At 36.3% G+C, this 13,629-nt stretch overlaps 1 protein-coding gene across 1 annotated transcript in view; it reads left to right on the top strand.

The window, feature by feature from the left end:
- The window catches only part of ITGA1 (integrin subunit alpha 1), a 72,332-nt gene extending 61,930 nt beyond the window's left edge, over window positions 1–10,402 (top strand). Inside the window, exons 25-30 of the mRNA XM_054651859.2 lie at window positions 1,612–1,725; window positions 3,327–3,431; window positions 4,504–4,608; window positions 5,258–5,350; window positions 6,797–6,913; window positions 7,652–10,402. Of these exons, the coding sequence (XP_054507834.2) occupies window positions 1,612–1,725; window positions 3,327–3,431; window positions 4,504–4,608; window positions 5,258–5,350; window positions 6,797–6,913; window positions 7,652–7,696 (579 nt within the window). The 3' untranslated portion in view covers window positions 7,697–10,402. The remainder of the gene's footprint in view (window positions 1–1,611; window positions 1,726–3,326; window positions 3,432–4,503; window positions 4,609–5,257; window positions 5,351–6,796; window positions 6,914–7,651) is intronic.
- The last annotated feature ends 3,227 nt before the right edge of the window (window positions 10,403–13,629 follow it).

Below are 13,629 nucleotides of genomic sequence, written 5' to 3'. Positions count from 1 at the left end.
GCTTAAAACCCTTTTTTTCCCTCCCTTCCATTGGAACACAGTGAGTTAGAAGGTCTCAGATGGTCTGTCTCCTGCAGAGTAGTTCTGGTGGGTTTTAGACCCTATATCCTCAGCTGGAAAAAGAGAGCATACCCAGGTAAATGAGAACTTGGACTACCCCTGCTGCAAGTTAGAGCAGTCATTTCCAAAATCCTGTCAGGTTTATAGTAGGTAAATGCCATGCTCCAAGAATGTGGTCTTCCTGGTTGAATGGATACTGCAAAGTAAAATCACATGGGAAAGATATCCAATGGACTCCACTCTTGTGAGATCCCTGATGGACTACTACATCCAGCTCTAGAACTCCCAAAGTAAGGAAGGACATGGACCTTCTGAAGTGGGTCCAGAGGAGGCCCTTAAAGATGATCACAGGGGCTGGAGCACCACTCCTGTGAGGACAGTCTGGAACAGTCAGGGCTATTCAACTTGTAGAAGAGAAGCCTCTGTGGAGACCTCACTGGGGCCTCCCAGTACCTAGTGGGAGGCTTCAAGAGAGCAGGAGAAACAGTTTTGACAAGGACAGGTAATTATAAGACAACAGGGAATGGCTTTTAACTGAATGGGAGATAGGTTTAGATTGGATATTATGGAGTGAGGCACTGGAGAAGTTGTGGATGCCCCACCCCTAGAAGTGTTCAAGGCTGGATTTGAGCAACATCTTCTAGTGGAAGGAAGGTGTCCCTACCCATGGCAGGGGCTTGTAACTTTGGATGATCTTTAAGGTCTCTTCCAACCTAAACCAGTCCACAATGCTATGATTCTGTGACAAAAAGTCCAACCTAAAGTTGCAGCAAAATTGAATTTTGTTATCTTGAGAGCATCCTGTTTCCTACTGTCAAATCCGAAACTGATCAAGGGTCCCATATAGAAGCGTAAAAGTCTCTAAATCAACTTCCGTCTGTAAAAAATGAGGTATGATAAAATTCCTGTTCTCACTAAATTGCAATGACAAAGGGTTTTTTTCCTATTCTTTTAAGCCACTACAGTGTTTTTTGCCAGCTACCTTTTCTCTTTGTCTACTGTGGACATCTAAGGCATTATTCATCTAATTTGCCAATCTATGTTTTCTGAGTCAAAAAGCTGCTGGATTGCAGAGCATAACATTTATGATCTTGTAAAGTAAAAATCCTCTTTGCAAGCAGCTAATCACAAATAAGTAGCCAGGAGGGAAAAATTTTAAAAGGTTCTTGAGCATTTATTAAGTTTTTCCACTTCAGAGATGATATCACCAATTCCCCTGCCAGCAATTCCACCTAGGTGGTTACCCAATCCTCAGCCATAGCAGGTGTTTCCAGAAAGAGCTGCTGCTTACAGATGTGTCCTCTCAGAGAGAACAGGAGAGAGGAACAGGTGAGCAAAAGAGCAATTACCTATGCACACCTGAGGAGGAACCAGCAGGAGCCACCACTGATACAGTGACTTCTCTCACCTATAAAGCACTTTTTGCATAACTAACTGTGGAAATGTAAAAATGAACAGAAGAAAATAAAAACACAGGAAAGGAAAAAACTCACAATCAAATTCCAACAAAATGAGGAAAGTACTAGTCAAAGCATTTTTCTTTTTTTATAGATTGAAAAAGGTGAACACTTTCCAATGCCAAACCTCACACTGCAGATCTTATTTCCCAATGTAACAGCTGCCAAAAACACTCTTCTCTACCTTACTGCATTGTCTCATTCCCAGGTAAGATAGGAACTTCTATTTTTATGATCAATTTAAATTTGAAATTTATGTTTAAGAAACTGCAAATTGCAGACATTTGGGATTACACATTGCTTTTAGTCTAAATAACAAGATACTGTTGTTTTGAAAGTATGTGCAGAGGTGCATAAGACAGAGGGACAGATGTTCATAAAAGGAAACAAGCAGGTTTAAAATGGAGTTGAACAATAACTGCACTGTTACAAGGCTAGTTTGTTATATTGCAAGTGCTGAGATGTCCAGACTCAGATGTCAGCCTCATATTCTCTTCACTGTCAGAAGTGCTTATTATTGCAAATGCTCGAATCCTGCTGTGTCCATCTAGAGCCCAACCTTCTGTCACTTCTCTTCATTTGGGAACTGAAATTACCTTTCCTGCATGTCTGCTCTCCAGCACTAGCAGTCCTCTGGCTTCTTCCTTCTCTGGGGCACTGAGACTTCTTGAAGGGGATGGTAGGTCATATGTTTCAAATGCTCTTCACTGCAGCCCTCATTTGAGTTTTTCCATTTCAGTCCTCCAGTGCAACTGGCAGAGATCACAATTCCAACAAATTCCATTATGCTAGAGCTATAGATATTACAGCTAGAGCTGTATCAATAACTACATGGTTGAAAAACCCAGCCCTCACTAAGTAGTGACCTAATACTTTTTTTTTTCTTTCACTCAGAGACATATACACGTGAACCTCCCTACTAATAATTTCACTTAGTTTTCTGGTGTTGCCCAACTGAAAAATAAACCAAAATATATCAATGAGATTCACTTTAAAACAAAAAACATATCAAATGAGAAAAAAAAACATATTTATTTGGAATACAAAAGAAGTTGTGTCTGTTCTTTCCTCTGTGATTTCCTTACCGATTATTGTCATCCCTAGTCAATCACCCAATATGATACATTTGCACATAAACTCAGTAAATCTTGTTTTTTCTAAGACAAATTTCATGTCCTACTAGCTACACCTATTGATAGTAGAGTGACAAAGTGCATTTGCAGAGGATTTGTATATTTTTCATGCTAGCAGTGTGAAAGAAAATGACCTGAGTGAAAAAAAAAAATTCCCCCACACTGAAGACACCAAAGGCTTTCCTAGCTACCTGTGAAGCAGTCACAGAGATCCCTCAGTGCTCCAGCATCCACTCCCCCTCCTTGGATATTGCCAGTGAGGATTCTGCATCCTGCACTTAACCTGCCTGTCTGCTTTCTAGGGCAGAACCTCTGTGGTTTCCCATGCAAAAGCTGTTTAGCTCATTTAATAGCCAACTCTTGCTGGTTCACATAATGGTCATCTTGCAGGAAGCTCTTGTTTGCTTGTACAGATGTTTAAGTAGCTGCATAGAGTTTAGGTTAAATTATCTCATAAATATTTCATGTGCAGTTTGAATAATAATACTTCAATACATAGACATCTGAATTTCCTATTCAGCACTCTTGCAATATGCTATTTTATTTTAGTGGCTAGTAAACATTTTATTTGTTATTAAATATTAAATATTATCAATGTTGACTTGTTTCCAGATCATTTTTTGTAATAGATTGCATATCCATACAATAGGAATATTATTTGTATTTCTGCTTACAGAATGCCATCTGCCAAAGTAGTTACCCTGTAGATCCCTTAAAGATTGGCACTGGGAAACCATTTGTGCTGTCAAAAATAAAAGAACCTACAAGGGATACAATTATGGTAAGCCTATTCATATATATATTCACTGCAGACATTAATCCAGATCTTGGAGCTGAGTATTTCTGAAAAAGATGTGTAAAAACTGCTCTGAAACGGTATCATTTGGAAACTGACTTTGTTTTAATAACTTAGAAAACCTTTTCTATGTCAACTAGAGCAAAACTCAATGTGGAACTAAATTTAGATAATTTGGGGTTTAATTTAAAAAATATGTAAATAGCAGTAGCACATTTGACAGCTGAATAAATCATTACTGTCTGGTTTTCCATTGTAATTAATAAATAGGAATATTAAATAGGAATATTTTAAATGCTTCTTATGTCCCTTTCAGCTTCTTTAGACATCCAGTGGACCTGGGAGATTTTCCATGCAGCTATAATTGATTCCATTTGGAAAGGACTAGCCCTTCACATTTAGATGAAAGAGCTACAAAGGGATTTTGATGCTGTAGTTATGTTAGCAGGTCAGGGGGAAGGTGTCCTCAGCACAGAGGTGCAAGTGGAATTTCTGGTGCAAATGAAACCATGGGAAGAGTATCTTGCCATGTTCATCATTGTCCTTCACAGAGGTGAAAAAAGTCTAGGCTAAGTGACGGTTTCCAGCTTTTTACAACATAATCCAACTTTTTACAACATAATCCTGCTGTACTTCCGGCTAGGAAGTAAAGCTACTCAAATTTTCACACACACCTATTTCCCTGCTTGAGAGATTCAGATGTCCCAAGATTCGAAAAACACTTCAGAAGAGCCATAGCTGTGTTGAGAGAAAAACACTTGCTTTTACAAGCTGTGCCTCCCTTAGGAGTTCTGTGATGACTTTTGCTCCATAGCTGCAGCAACAGAGATTCCTCAGGGCTTGCCATCCTACAAAAACCGAGTCTATTCTAGCACAGCACGAATATCTCAACCTGTTTTATATAATGCAGTGTCATTTTTACATAAAAAGCTACAGTAATTAATACCAGTTTATTACTGGTGTCATAGCAAGTGATCTGTATATATAGTAGTTTACATGGTTTAGTTTTAATGATGTGAAAAGTCACTTCCTATTTCCTCATGCTCGTCCCTTTTAGGACTGTGATACATACAGCTGTGCCTCTATTAATTGTGCCCTGGTCCCATCTGATGTATATCAAGTGAATGTTTCATTGAGAGTATGGAAACCTACCATCATAAAAGTAAGTAAATCCTGTTTGTATTCAGAAAACTTTTGGGTTTGAGAGACTTAAGCCAATGTTTCTAATGTCTATTAAAATTGTGTCTTTCAATTTCTTAAGTTTCTCCTCTAGTATTTGAAGTAGTTTCTTTTGCTATTTTACAATTTCCTTAAAACTGGGTCACATGCACTTTCTTATCCCTAAAGTAAGTAGTTATAATTTATCAGGAGTTTAAAATCATGGTGAGAGGGCACCCCTTACTTATTCTGTATTGATAGTCCTTTTCTAATAGCTACTTATGCATCCACAAAGTCTAATCCAGCAGATATGAGAAGGAGCACATATTTTTTAAGTAAGCCTTAATCTGTGAAGATTCCTCAACTATAGAAAGAATTTTTTTGATTAAAAAAAATCAGAAGAGAGACATTAGTATTCCAGAATTAATTCATATTCTTTTGAAATCTCTGCTATCTACCCTTTCAAAACAGTATTGCTGTCTGGCAAGCAATAATGTGTGCTGCAGGTGACATACATGAGCATTTTCACTGACTTTTATGTTTTTCAGCATTCCCCCAAAGCATTAGGTTTTTCCTTCACCTCTCTCATTGCTACAAAGCTTTCTACTAAAAATACCTAACTGTAAACCATAGCAACTACTCTCTTCTTTCAGGCCAGTATTCACAGCTTAACCCTTGTTGTGAAAGCATTACTGAGGAGTGAGAACTCATCACTGATTTTGAGAAATGACCATCAAAAACTGGAGGTAAGAATGTGATCATTGATGTTTTTGTTCTTCATAGAACTTTTTGTGTGATGGAATCATTCATTTTCATCCATTACTAATGAACTGATCATTACTTTTAGTAATGCATTATCCTACTGTAAGCAGAAGTGATTTTGTATTACAGTAGAAATGTCAGAATTAGTCAGAAAATAACACAAAAGCCCAGTACCCTCCAATGTAGTTAGGCAAGGATAAGTACTATCTGAATTTTTCTGCTTGCTTTAATATAAATACTTCCTGCAGCTATGTAAATTAAAAATATAATTATAATTCTTTTCAGGAATCAATAGTATTTGAAAATTGTTCTGAGTCAATTCAAACTGATCATACTTGGTATTTTCTTTACTATTTCCTTATTTATTCTTTCCTTCTACTTTGTTACCCAGGATATATATTTGAAACAGGATCTTTTATTTTTCAGAAGTTTGTTATGAATTTCATAGATAAGGAAATATATAACATGATAATAGTGGCATCAGATATAAAGAGAAATGTCTAAAGTTTTGATGGAGGTATTCATCCTTTTACTACTCTCAATTCCAAGCATTTTTAGTGCTTAAACATTGGTCTTTTGTGATAACTTGTATATGGAGGAGCTTATTTACTACAGTGTCCATTTTTTAAAGCAGAAATCCTATTATGATTTTTTATTGTTAATACTCCAAAATTTAGAAAAGTAATATTCAATATGAAATACATCTTGCACAAAATATTTTTGAAAATGCAAAAATCAGTGGTCCATTGTTAGCTGGTTTTGTATCTAGAAATTTCTTTTAAGTGACAGATTAAAATTCAGTCCAGGAGAAAAAACACAGCTGAGAGGCTTGCAGATAATGAGAGACAAGGAATTTCAGATTTAACTTTTTTAGGGACATAATTTCATGCTTAGTGTTCAGTTCTTCAATGTTCTTTTTAACTGTAAAGTTGGTCTCTAATAAATTCTTTAATCAATTCAAACTCCTGCATGGTCACATTTATTAAAAAGTGACTATTACTTGTTTCTGTTGGGTTTACACCAGATATGCCATGTTTAAAATCAAGTTAGTTTCTACACAGACTTTTACACTTATGCTTACCTCCATCTTTCAGGGAGGCTGGCACTGAGTGAGGAAGAGTGTACTGAAGAAACTCCTTAGCCTTTTTTTCCACTCCTCATGATTTCAGTCCTGTGTCCTTTAGGACAATGATCACTGACTTGTAGCAGTGCCACTCTCATAAATGAATGCACTTATAAAAGTGCAAAGTATTGTGTAAATAATCTCCAGCCTTTCATGCTGGAAATTATTTTCTTAATTCCCTCCTACTAATTCCTGTTGGTAAAATGAAGTGGTGCCCTGGGAAATCACTGCATACGGATTAATCGCTGCTGTTTTGATATTTTGGAAGGACACATTATTTATTACTTATGTTCTGAACACTTTGCAGACCATGATCAAGATTTCCAAAGAACATCCACCGGGTACAGTCCCCTTATGGGTTATCCTCCTGAGTATCTTCGCCGGACTCTTGATTCTTGCACTGCTTATATTTGCTCTGTGGAAGGTAAGCTGCACCTCCTTGTCTTCAGGAGCCTGAACAAACATGCTCAAATTCTCCATCATTTCTTTCTCATAACTAGAACCTCACAGACAATAATTTTATCTAGCTGTAGATAAAGTAGTAGTGTGAAATCTTGAAAAAATTACAAAATAACACTGTATTTTTCTAATGTGGAGTGAGCGGTGCTTCCTGATTGAAACCTATATTACCATTATGTTAGGGAAAGAAAAATAAGAACATATTTTAGTATGAGTAAGGGTTTATTAAGGAATTTTTCTATCAGTTTTGGCTGTGACCTTTGTCAACTAGGTTTTTTTCTGTTGTGCAAGAGATGCTAGGCCCTGTGGTGTAAGTCTTGCCACAAGTGGGCACTCTTCTCCAAGCTAAATATTTTGTTCATAGTTAAATTAGAAGATTACAGCTTAAAAATTTCAACATGCATAATCTCTTGAAAATTTTTACATTATAAAATAAAATATTATTTATTCAACTGATTATCTGATTATGATTAAGCACTTTAATCCTTGACAATATGTGAGCAAAGCAATGATTCAGCACTCTACTATATATTAATGGTACGTAGTTTTTCTATTCCAGGAAAAACAGTGACATGATAAAATATTCATTAACTTTGTATAGCAGTGCAAGTATTAAAATAGTAGTAAGAACCAACACATGAATGTAAGCAGTATGGCTTATATGGTTTGAGAAGTTCTTAGTAACTTTTTTTCTTTTTTGCAGGCTGGATTTTTCAAAAGGCCATTAAAGAAGAAAATGGAGAAATAAAAAAAAAAGAAAATAAAAAAGAGAAAATTTTGCTCAGGTCTGCCATCAAAATGTTACTGTAAAATTATGAACTTATATGCAGTGGTTACAATGCTTTCCAAATGCTGGTGCATGAAAAAAAAAACAAGAAGCGGAAAAACAAGAAGAAAATCAAACACACATGCAAAGAAATTATGCAAAAAAAAGAATTAACAACCTTGCAGCATTTTGTGATCTTCAAGAATATACCTTTAAGTGTTGGTCATTTTTGGAGAATAACTGAGTTCAAAGATTCTAACGTTTTTGAATATGGAAAGTTTGTAATCATATTTTTATATACCTATGTATGTTGAAACATTTTTCATTCCAAATTACACAACAGGTCAGCTTGTATGTGGCAATCCCAGTCTTTTTTATCACCTTATGATTTTCAAAAGGAAAATGCATAATTTTCAAAATTCCCTCCTAATGTCACTTCTGTGGAAGCAGATTCTCAATTCACAAGGCAGAACATGTAAACTTTGAGAATGCACCAAATACTCTGTGATTGCTGATGCAATGGCAGCTCAGAAGACAGAAACACCTCCAGAATATTGGGTGAAAATTACTGAAATACCATGGATTTCTCTTTCTGCTCATTTTAGCACGTCCAGCTGAATGAAGGATACTCCAAGAAAGAGACTCTTATGGTTAAGGACCATAAAGGGTTGATCCATTAAACCACATAACTGTTTAAACTTGAAATATATTTTTGGCAGGCCTAAAAACACGCAAATCATTCAAGCCCATCTGATTGCACACTGTACTCAAATAAGCAGGGGCATAATTTTATCTGCAAATTGAAATGTCCATATTTATGCAGAAAATGTTTAGAGGCACCCTGAAAGTTTGACTCTTGCTGTATATCTTGGAGTAGCCAGCAGGGTGCTTCATAAACTGTCACTGTAAATTTCTTGTGTAGCTATTTAATCCAATGAATTTAAAGTGTACAAAATGAAAATTATCAAAAGAGCACAGATAGGAAATTCAGCACTGGCAAGCTTCTTCTAGTATTATAGGTCACAGCTCATCTTTATTACTTAGGAATTTAAGAAGTGATGAAGAATTTGCATACTAAATAAGCACTTAAAAATTATGTTTATTTTGTGTCAAAGATTAAAAGTTTATATGAGAATACACTGAAATGTAGATAGCAAAAGGTTTCTTTAAGAAATTTTTTCTTTCTATTTAGATAATTCAGTTTCTTCCTTTCTTTCATGCACTTGTCTTCCTCCCATGAGGATCTCTCCTTTAGGCTCATGGCTGTGCCATGACCTTGAGCGCTTCCTGTGTTTCTTGGAGCCACATGAAATTAACAGGAGAAAAAGGATGCATGCTGGCAAAGTGTAATGCTGCCTCAGCATGACTCAGTATTGATTGCCAGTAGATCAGAAAATGCTGAGGAGGTGTTCTAAGATCTGTAAGACATACTTGTTGGCAGAAAAGCTTTGCCTTGCTAAGGAAGCCAGGAAAATTTGTTCCTCCTCTTGGGACAAATAGCACTGAGGAAAAAAAAAAAATCAGTTTTCCAAAAGGTTTTTGCTTATCACTGTCTTCATATTAATAGCTTAAAAAAGAGTAAAAATTTTTATAAACACTTGTTTTTCAAGAAGAGAATATAGATTGGGGTGAGCATGCTGACAAGTAAAACACTCAAAGTGTGCCAGAAGGTGTTTCATTGCTTGAAAGGTGCTGTCCCTTTTCAGTACCTTTTATTTAGTTCCTAAGTTAGATAAAGTGGCTATTGAGAAAGGCTGGCTTATGTGAATGCAACAAGTGGGATTGAGTTTGAAAGTGTTGGCAGTTTCTCCTGGTGTCTGTGGGAAAGGTGGTTATTTCAGAGCAGCAGTCTGCTGAAGGTAGCAGAATGAGTCAGAGGAGAGGGCAGAGCCCTCTGTGGGAACACTGTGGGTGGTTGTGCTTTGCAGAGCCTGGGAGATCTGCTGAGGCAGTGGGACGTGGCTGCTGTGCTCATCTGGACAGCTGGAAGGGCCCCCTGCCTGCAGGGGCTCTGAGCACAGAACACATGAATGGAAGCAAAAAAGTGACATAGGGGAATTGTAGATAGAAACCCTGCTTCATTCATTGTGAAAGAAACCAAAAATCTAGTTGTTGAACTGTGAAGATAAATTAATACAACAGTGATTTCAGTTCCATGTAAGATGTAGGTTTTGCTTTAGAAAAATGTATTATTTTGCCCATTTGTTTGAAAGAATTAAATAGCACTTGCCACCACAGCATTTGAACATGTTGGAATTGTAATTTTTTTTTTTCTCACAGTATCTCTGAAAAGGCATAGCAGTGTTAATCTCTAATAAGTTTGTAAAGGAACAGAATTTTGAAGGAATTGTGACTCACCTAAGCACATGTAGGAAATCTATGGTAGATGAGGAAATACTTGTATTTATTATTATTCATTCAGTTTGTTAACAATGAGGTCATTTTTCCTGGCTTCATAAAATTACTCACAAGTTGTGTAAGACACACGTAATTCTTAGGCAGCATACTTTTAAGTCTTTCACTATTTAGTTATGATAAGCTGTTAACCAGAGCTTTTCATTTTTCCCATGACATTTCATATCTTATTTTAAAGCATCAGCCTAACTGAAAAATATGTAAGTCAAAAGAACAGTCTATTTCCCTAGATGAAGACTATGCAACAATAAATCAATAGTATTTATCAATGTAGTGTATGTTTAAGATCAGTGTTTCATTTTAGACTTTCTTTGCACTGTAAAAACAGTAATAAGCTTTGTATAACCACACTGCTTTCCTCTTTCATGATGCTTTCTCTTTTTTGCACATTTGTCCTGTTATCATGTTTAAAATTATAATATCTATTTAAAAGATAAGTATACATACATACATACAAGTATGTCAAGGGGATAGCACTATAGCACATTATTCTTACACGATTCTTAGCCATTAGTAAACTTGTTATTTTTATCCGTACTAGCCTTTCCACACAGCACTGGAAGAGCAGTATTTTACTGCTTTTCATGATATACAGCAGAAAAACCTACTGAAAGCAATATTGCAAGCATCAGGAACATCTCACTTAAATTTGGCAGGCACTAAAGTTACCAGAACCTAATTTTACAGCATGTAACCAGTTTTATTCCTAAAAAGAGACACAATAGGGTTGTAATGTGATTCTAATAACTGTGAAGATAAATATTTTTTATTGAAGCAAATTTGTGTAAAAATTAATAATAAATTGGGTGTGTAAATAGAAATTGGGCAACTAAAGGATTCTGGCCCACCCAGCTCAGTTCCTAACTTCAGCACTGAAGTAGGTAAATTAATGGAAATGGACAAGTTACTTTTCTATAGGGCAGGGATTCTCTGCACTCCTGCCTCAATATCAGGTTGTTCTAGAGGTTGCTGATCCCATACATGCTTTTAGAAGCCTTAGGAAACAGCATCTCCATTGGAGCAGTCTTGAGCAGCTGCTTGTGCTCTGTGGGCAGTTCCTTTGCTTGTCTGGTTTCACTCTAAGTCATTACTATGAGCCATTACTACAGACACAACCCACATACCCTGACCCCTTACCTGAGCCCTTTAGTACATATCCTGTGCTGAATCATTTTGAGCATAGTGTTCCTCTTCTTCAGAGCTTGAGTCAGGGGAATCCACCCTATACTGAATCCAAGGGTTTTCATCTCACCTGACACCAAAAGGCTGGAGTTAGGGTCATATTCATCTAATGAATTCTGAATAACCTAATTGGTTAATTTCTTCAATTGCCTTTTGTATAGATGATGACCCATTCAAAAATAAAAGCAGATAGGATAATCAGAATCTACTGCTCTTAACTATACCACTTAACAGGAATAAACGGGGATTTACATACTTTTTAAGAAAACCACAACATTCTGCACAGCATTTTCTTTTTCCTGTAAAAGTATTCCATGCGCTTTATTGATTAAAAAAGAAATTAAGAGTCTAACAAGTCTCCTGTGTAGTTTGTTTACTTGTTATTGATATAAGAATAATATTAACTCATCTCAGCACCTAAAACCAGATTCATCTGCCTGTCAATAGAAAGGCATTGTAGAAACAAGCATTCTTGCACAGCATAACATCCAGGAAAGCTTGATGCGGTCAAGCTGTCAGAAATACATTGTCATTAGTTTCATGGACTTTGTGCTTATATCCGTGTTTGAAAGCTTTTTAGAAGATCATATGACTTCCTGGCACAGAGTTGTTTCCATGACACTAAATAAAAGTTGAAAGACACATTTATTTGTTCATCTAACCATTCTTCCGGTCCAGAGATTCCTCTGTACAATTTATTCCTGTAACCCAAATAGCTTATGGTCTTGCATAATTATACATGATTCTCATTAATGTCCTTAGACCTAGTAAATGTTTGTATCAAAACTTCCTAGAAGACAAAGATTATACCTTTTATATCACCATTAACTTTTAGAAAACATTACAAAATATGTAATAACTGTTCTCTCATTGAGGACTGCTTTGATGCTGAATCACAGTTCTCTTAACAGCAACATCCTGTCTAGTCATGGGGGAGTGCTTACCAAATTTACTACTCTGTATGTATCTGATCATTAAGAGTTTGCTGGACCTTGGCCATGGGAGCTTTTCAATGAAAATCAGGGGGGAAAAAATCCATTTCTAGTTTTGGTTGGTTGGTCGAAATTACTTTTCAGTGAAATTAATGAAAACCAGAATCACTTCCTCACAGCAAGAACTGTAATGCGATGTGTGATTTTCACAGAATTGGATTATAATTCATTGTGTTTATCAGAAGCAGAATTTAGCACTTCACAGTTCAGAGATAATATAATTTCATGCAATGGGTGTGATTTGAGCCTTGTAACAATAAAGAGTCATACAGATTAAAGTGCTGATGAAGTTTTAGTCACAAATCGCTGATACCACAATTTAGACAGCGCAATTGGATTCTGCTTTAAAAAGTGGGAGATAAAATGAGCTATCATCAGTGAAATCATGCTTTAGTTAGAAAGACTGAGGGCTGACACTTCAGAGATACTGGATTTTGTTCATTCAGTTTAAAAAAAATTGAGTGAAAGACCTTAAAAGACAGATTTTGATTCTGACTCTAGCACAGTGGGGTAATAGAGCTACTTACTGCTTTTCCCTGCTTGCTCTTACCCTTCTGCCCTTCTTTTCTCAGTTTCTGAGCATTCTCAGAAAGGGCAGACATTCCTCAAGGGCTCAGTGAATGTTGCATCTCCTGGGGATTTTCAAAGACGTGGGATAGGGAGCAGAAGTATTCAAAGTAGATTGACTTACAGATCTAGCAAGCCAGTTGTCTTGGCACACTTTGTCCATCCCCTTCACCTACTCTTTCACTTTCAGTGGTAGTAAAATCACACTTCTTGGTTATGGTTCAGCTTGATTTGATATTGGAAGTTAATATTTATTGCAAAGCTTCACCTATCTAGTTCAGTATTACCTCTGGTCCTTAAGATTTATTCATGTTCAGGGTATTGTTATTGTTCCTGGGGTAAAGGAATAGAATGTCTTTCTCTAGTGAAAGTTTCTTCACATTATTTTCCATTACAACATATTTTCACTCGATCAGAATCATTAAGATGAAAAACAGAGGATATCTGTGACCGTGTTCACAGGGGTTCTTGGATGAGGGAAGATATGAGAATGTTGACTCCATGTTCAGAAGGCTTGATTTATTATTTTATGATATATATATATTACATTATAACTATACTAAAAAGAAATGGGAAAGGAAAAGGTTTTCTCAGAAGCTAGCTAAGCTAAGAATAGAAAAGAAAAGAATGATAACAAGGGCAGCTCTCTCGGACTCTGTCCGAGATAGCTCGGTCCTTGATTGGCCATTAATTATAAACATCCAAGATGGGCCAATCACAGGTGGACCTGTTGTATTACACAGCAGCAGATAACCATGT

The sequence above is a fragment of the Agelaius phoeniceus genome, chromosome Z (genome assembly GCF_051311805.1).
Source record: "Agelaius phoeniceus isolate bAgePho1 chromosome Z, bAgePho1.hap1, whole genome shotgun sequence".
NCBI classification, from domain to species: Eukaryota; Metazoa; Chordata; class Aves; order Passeriformes; family Icteridae; genus Agelaius; species Agelaius phoeniceus.
The sequence above is the reverse complement of the archived record's forward strand: the minus strand, read 5'-3'. Positions and strand labels throughout refer to the sequence as shown.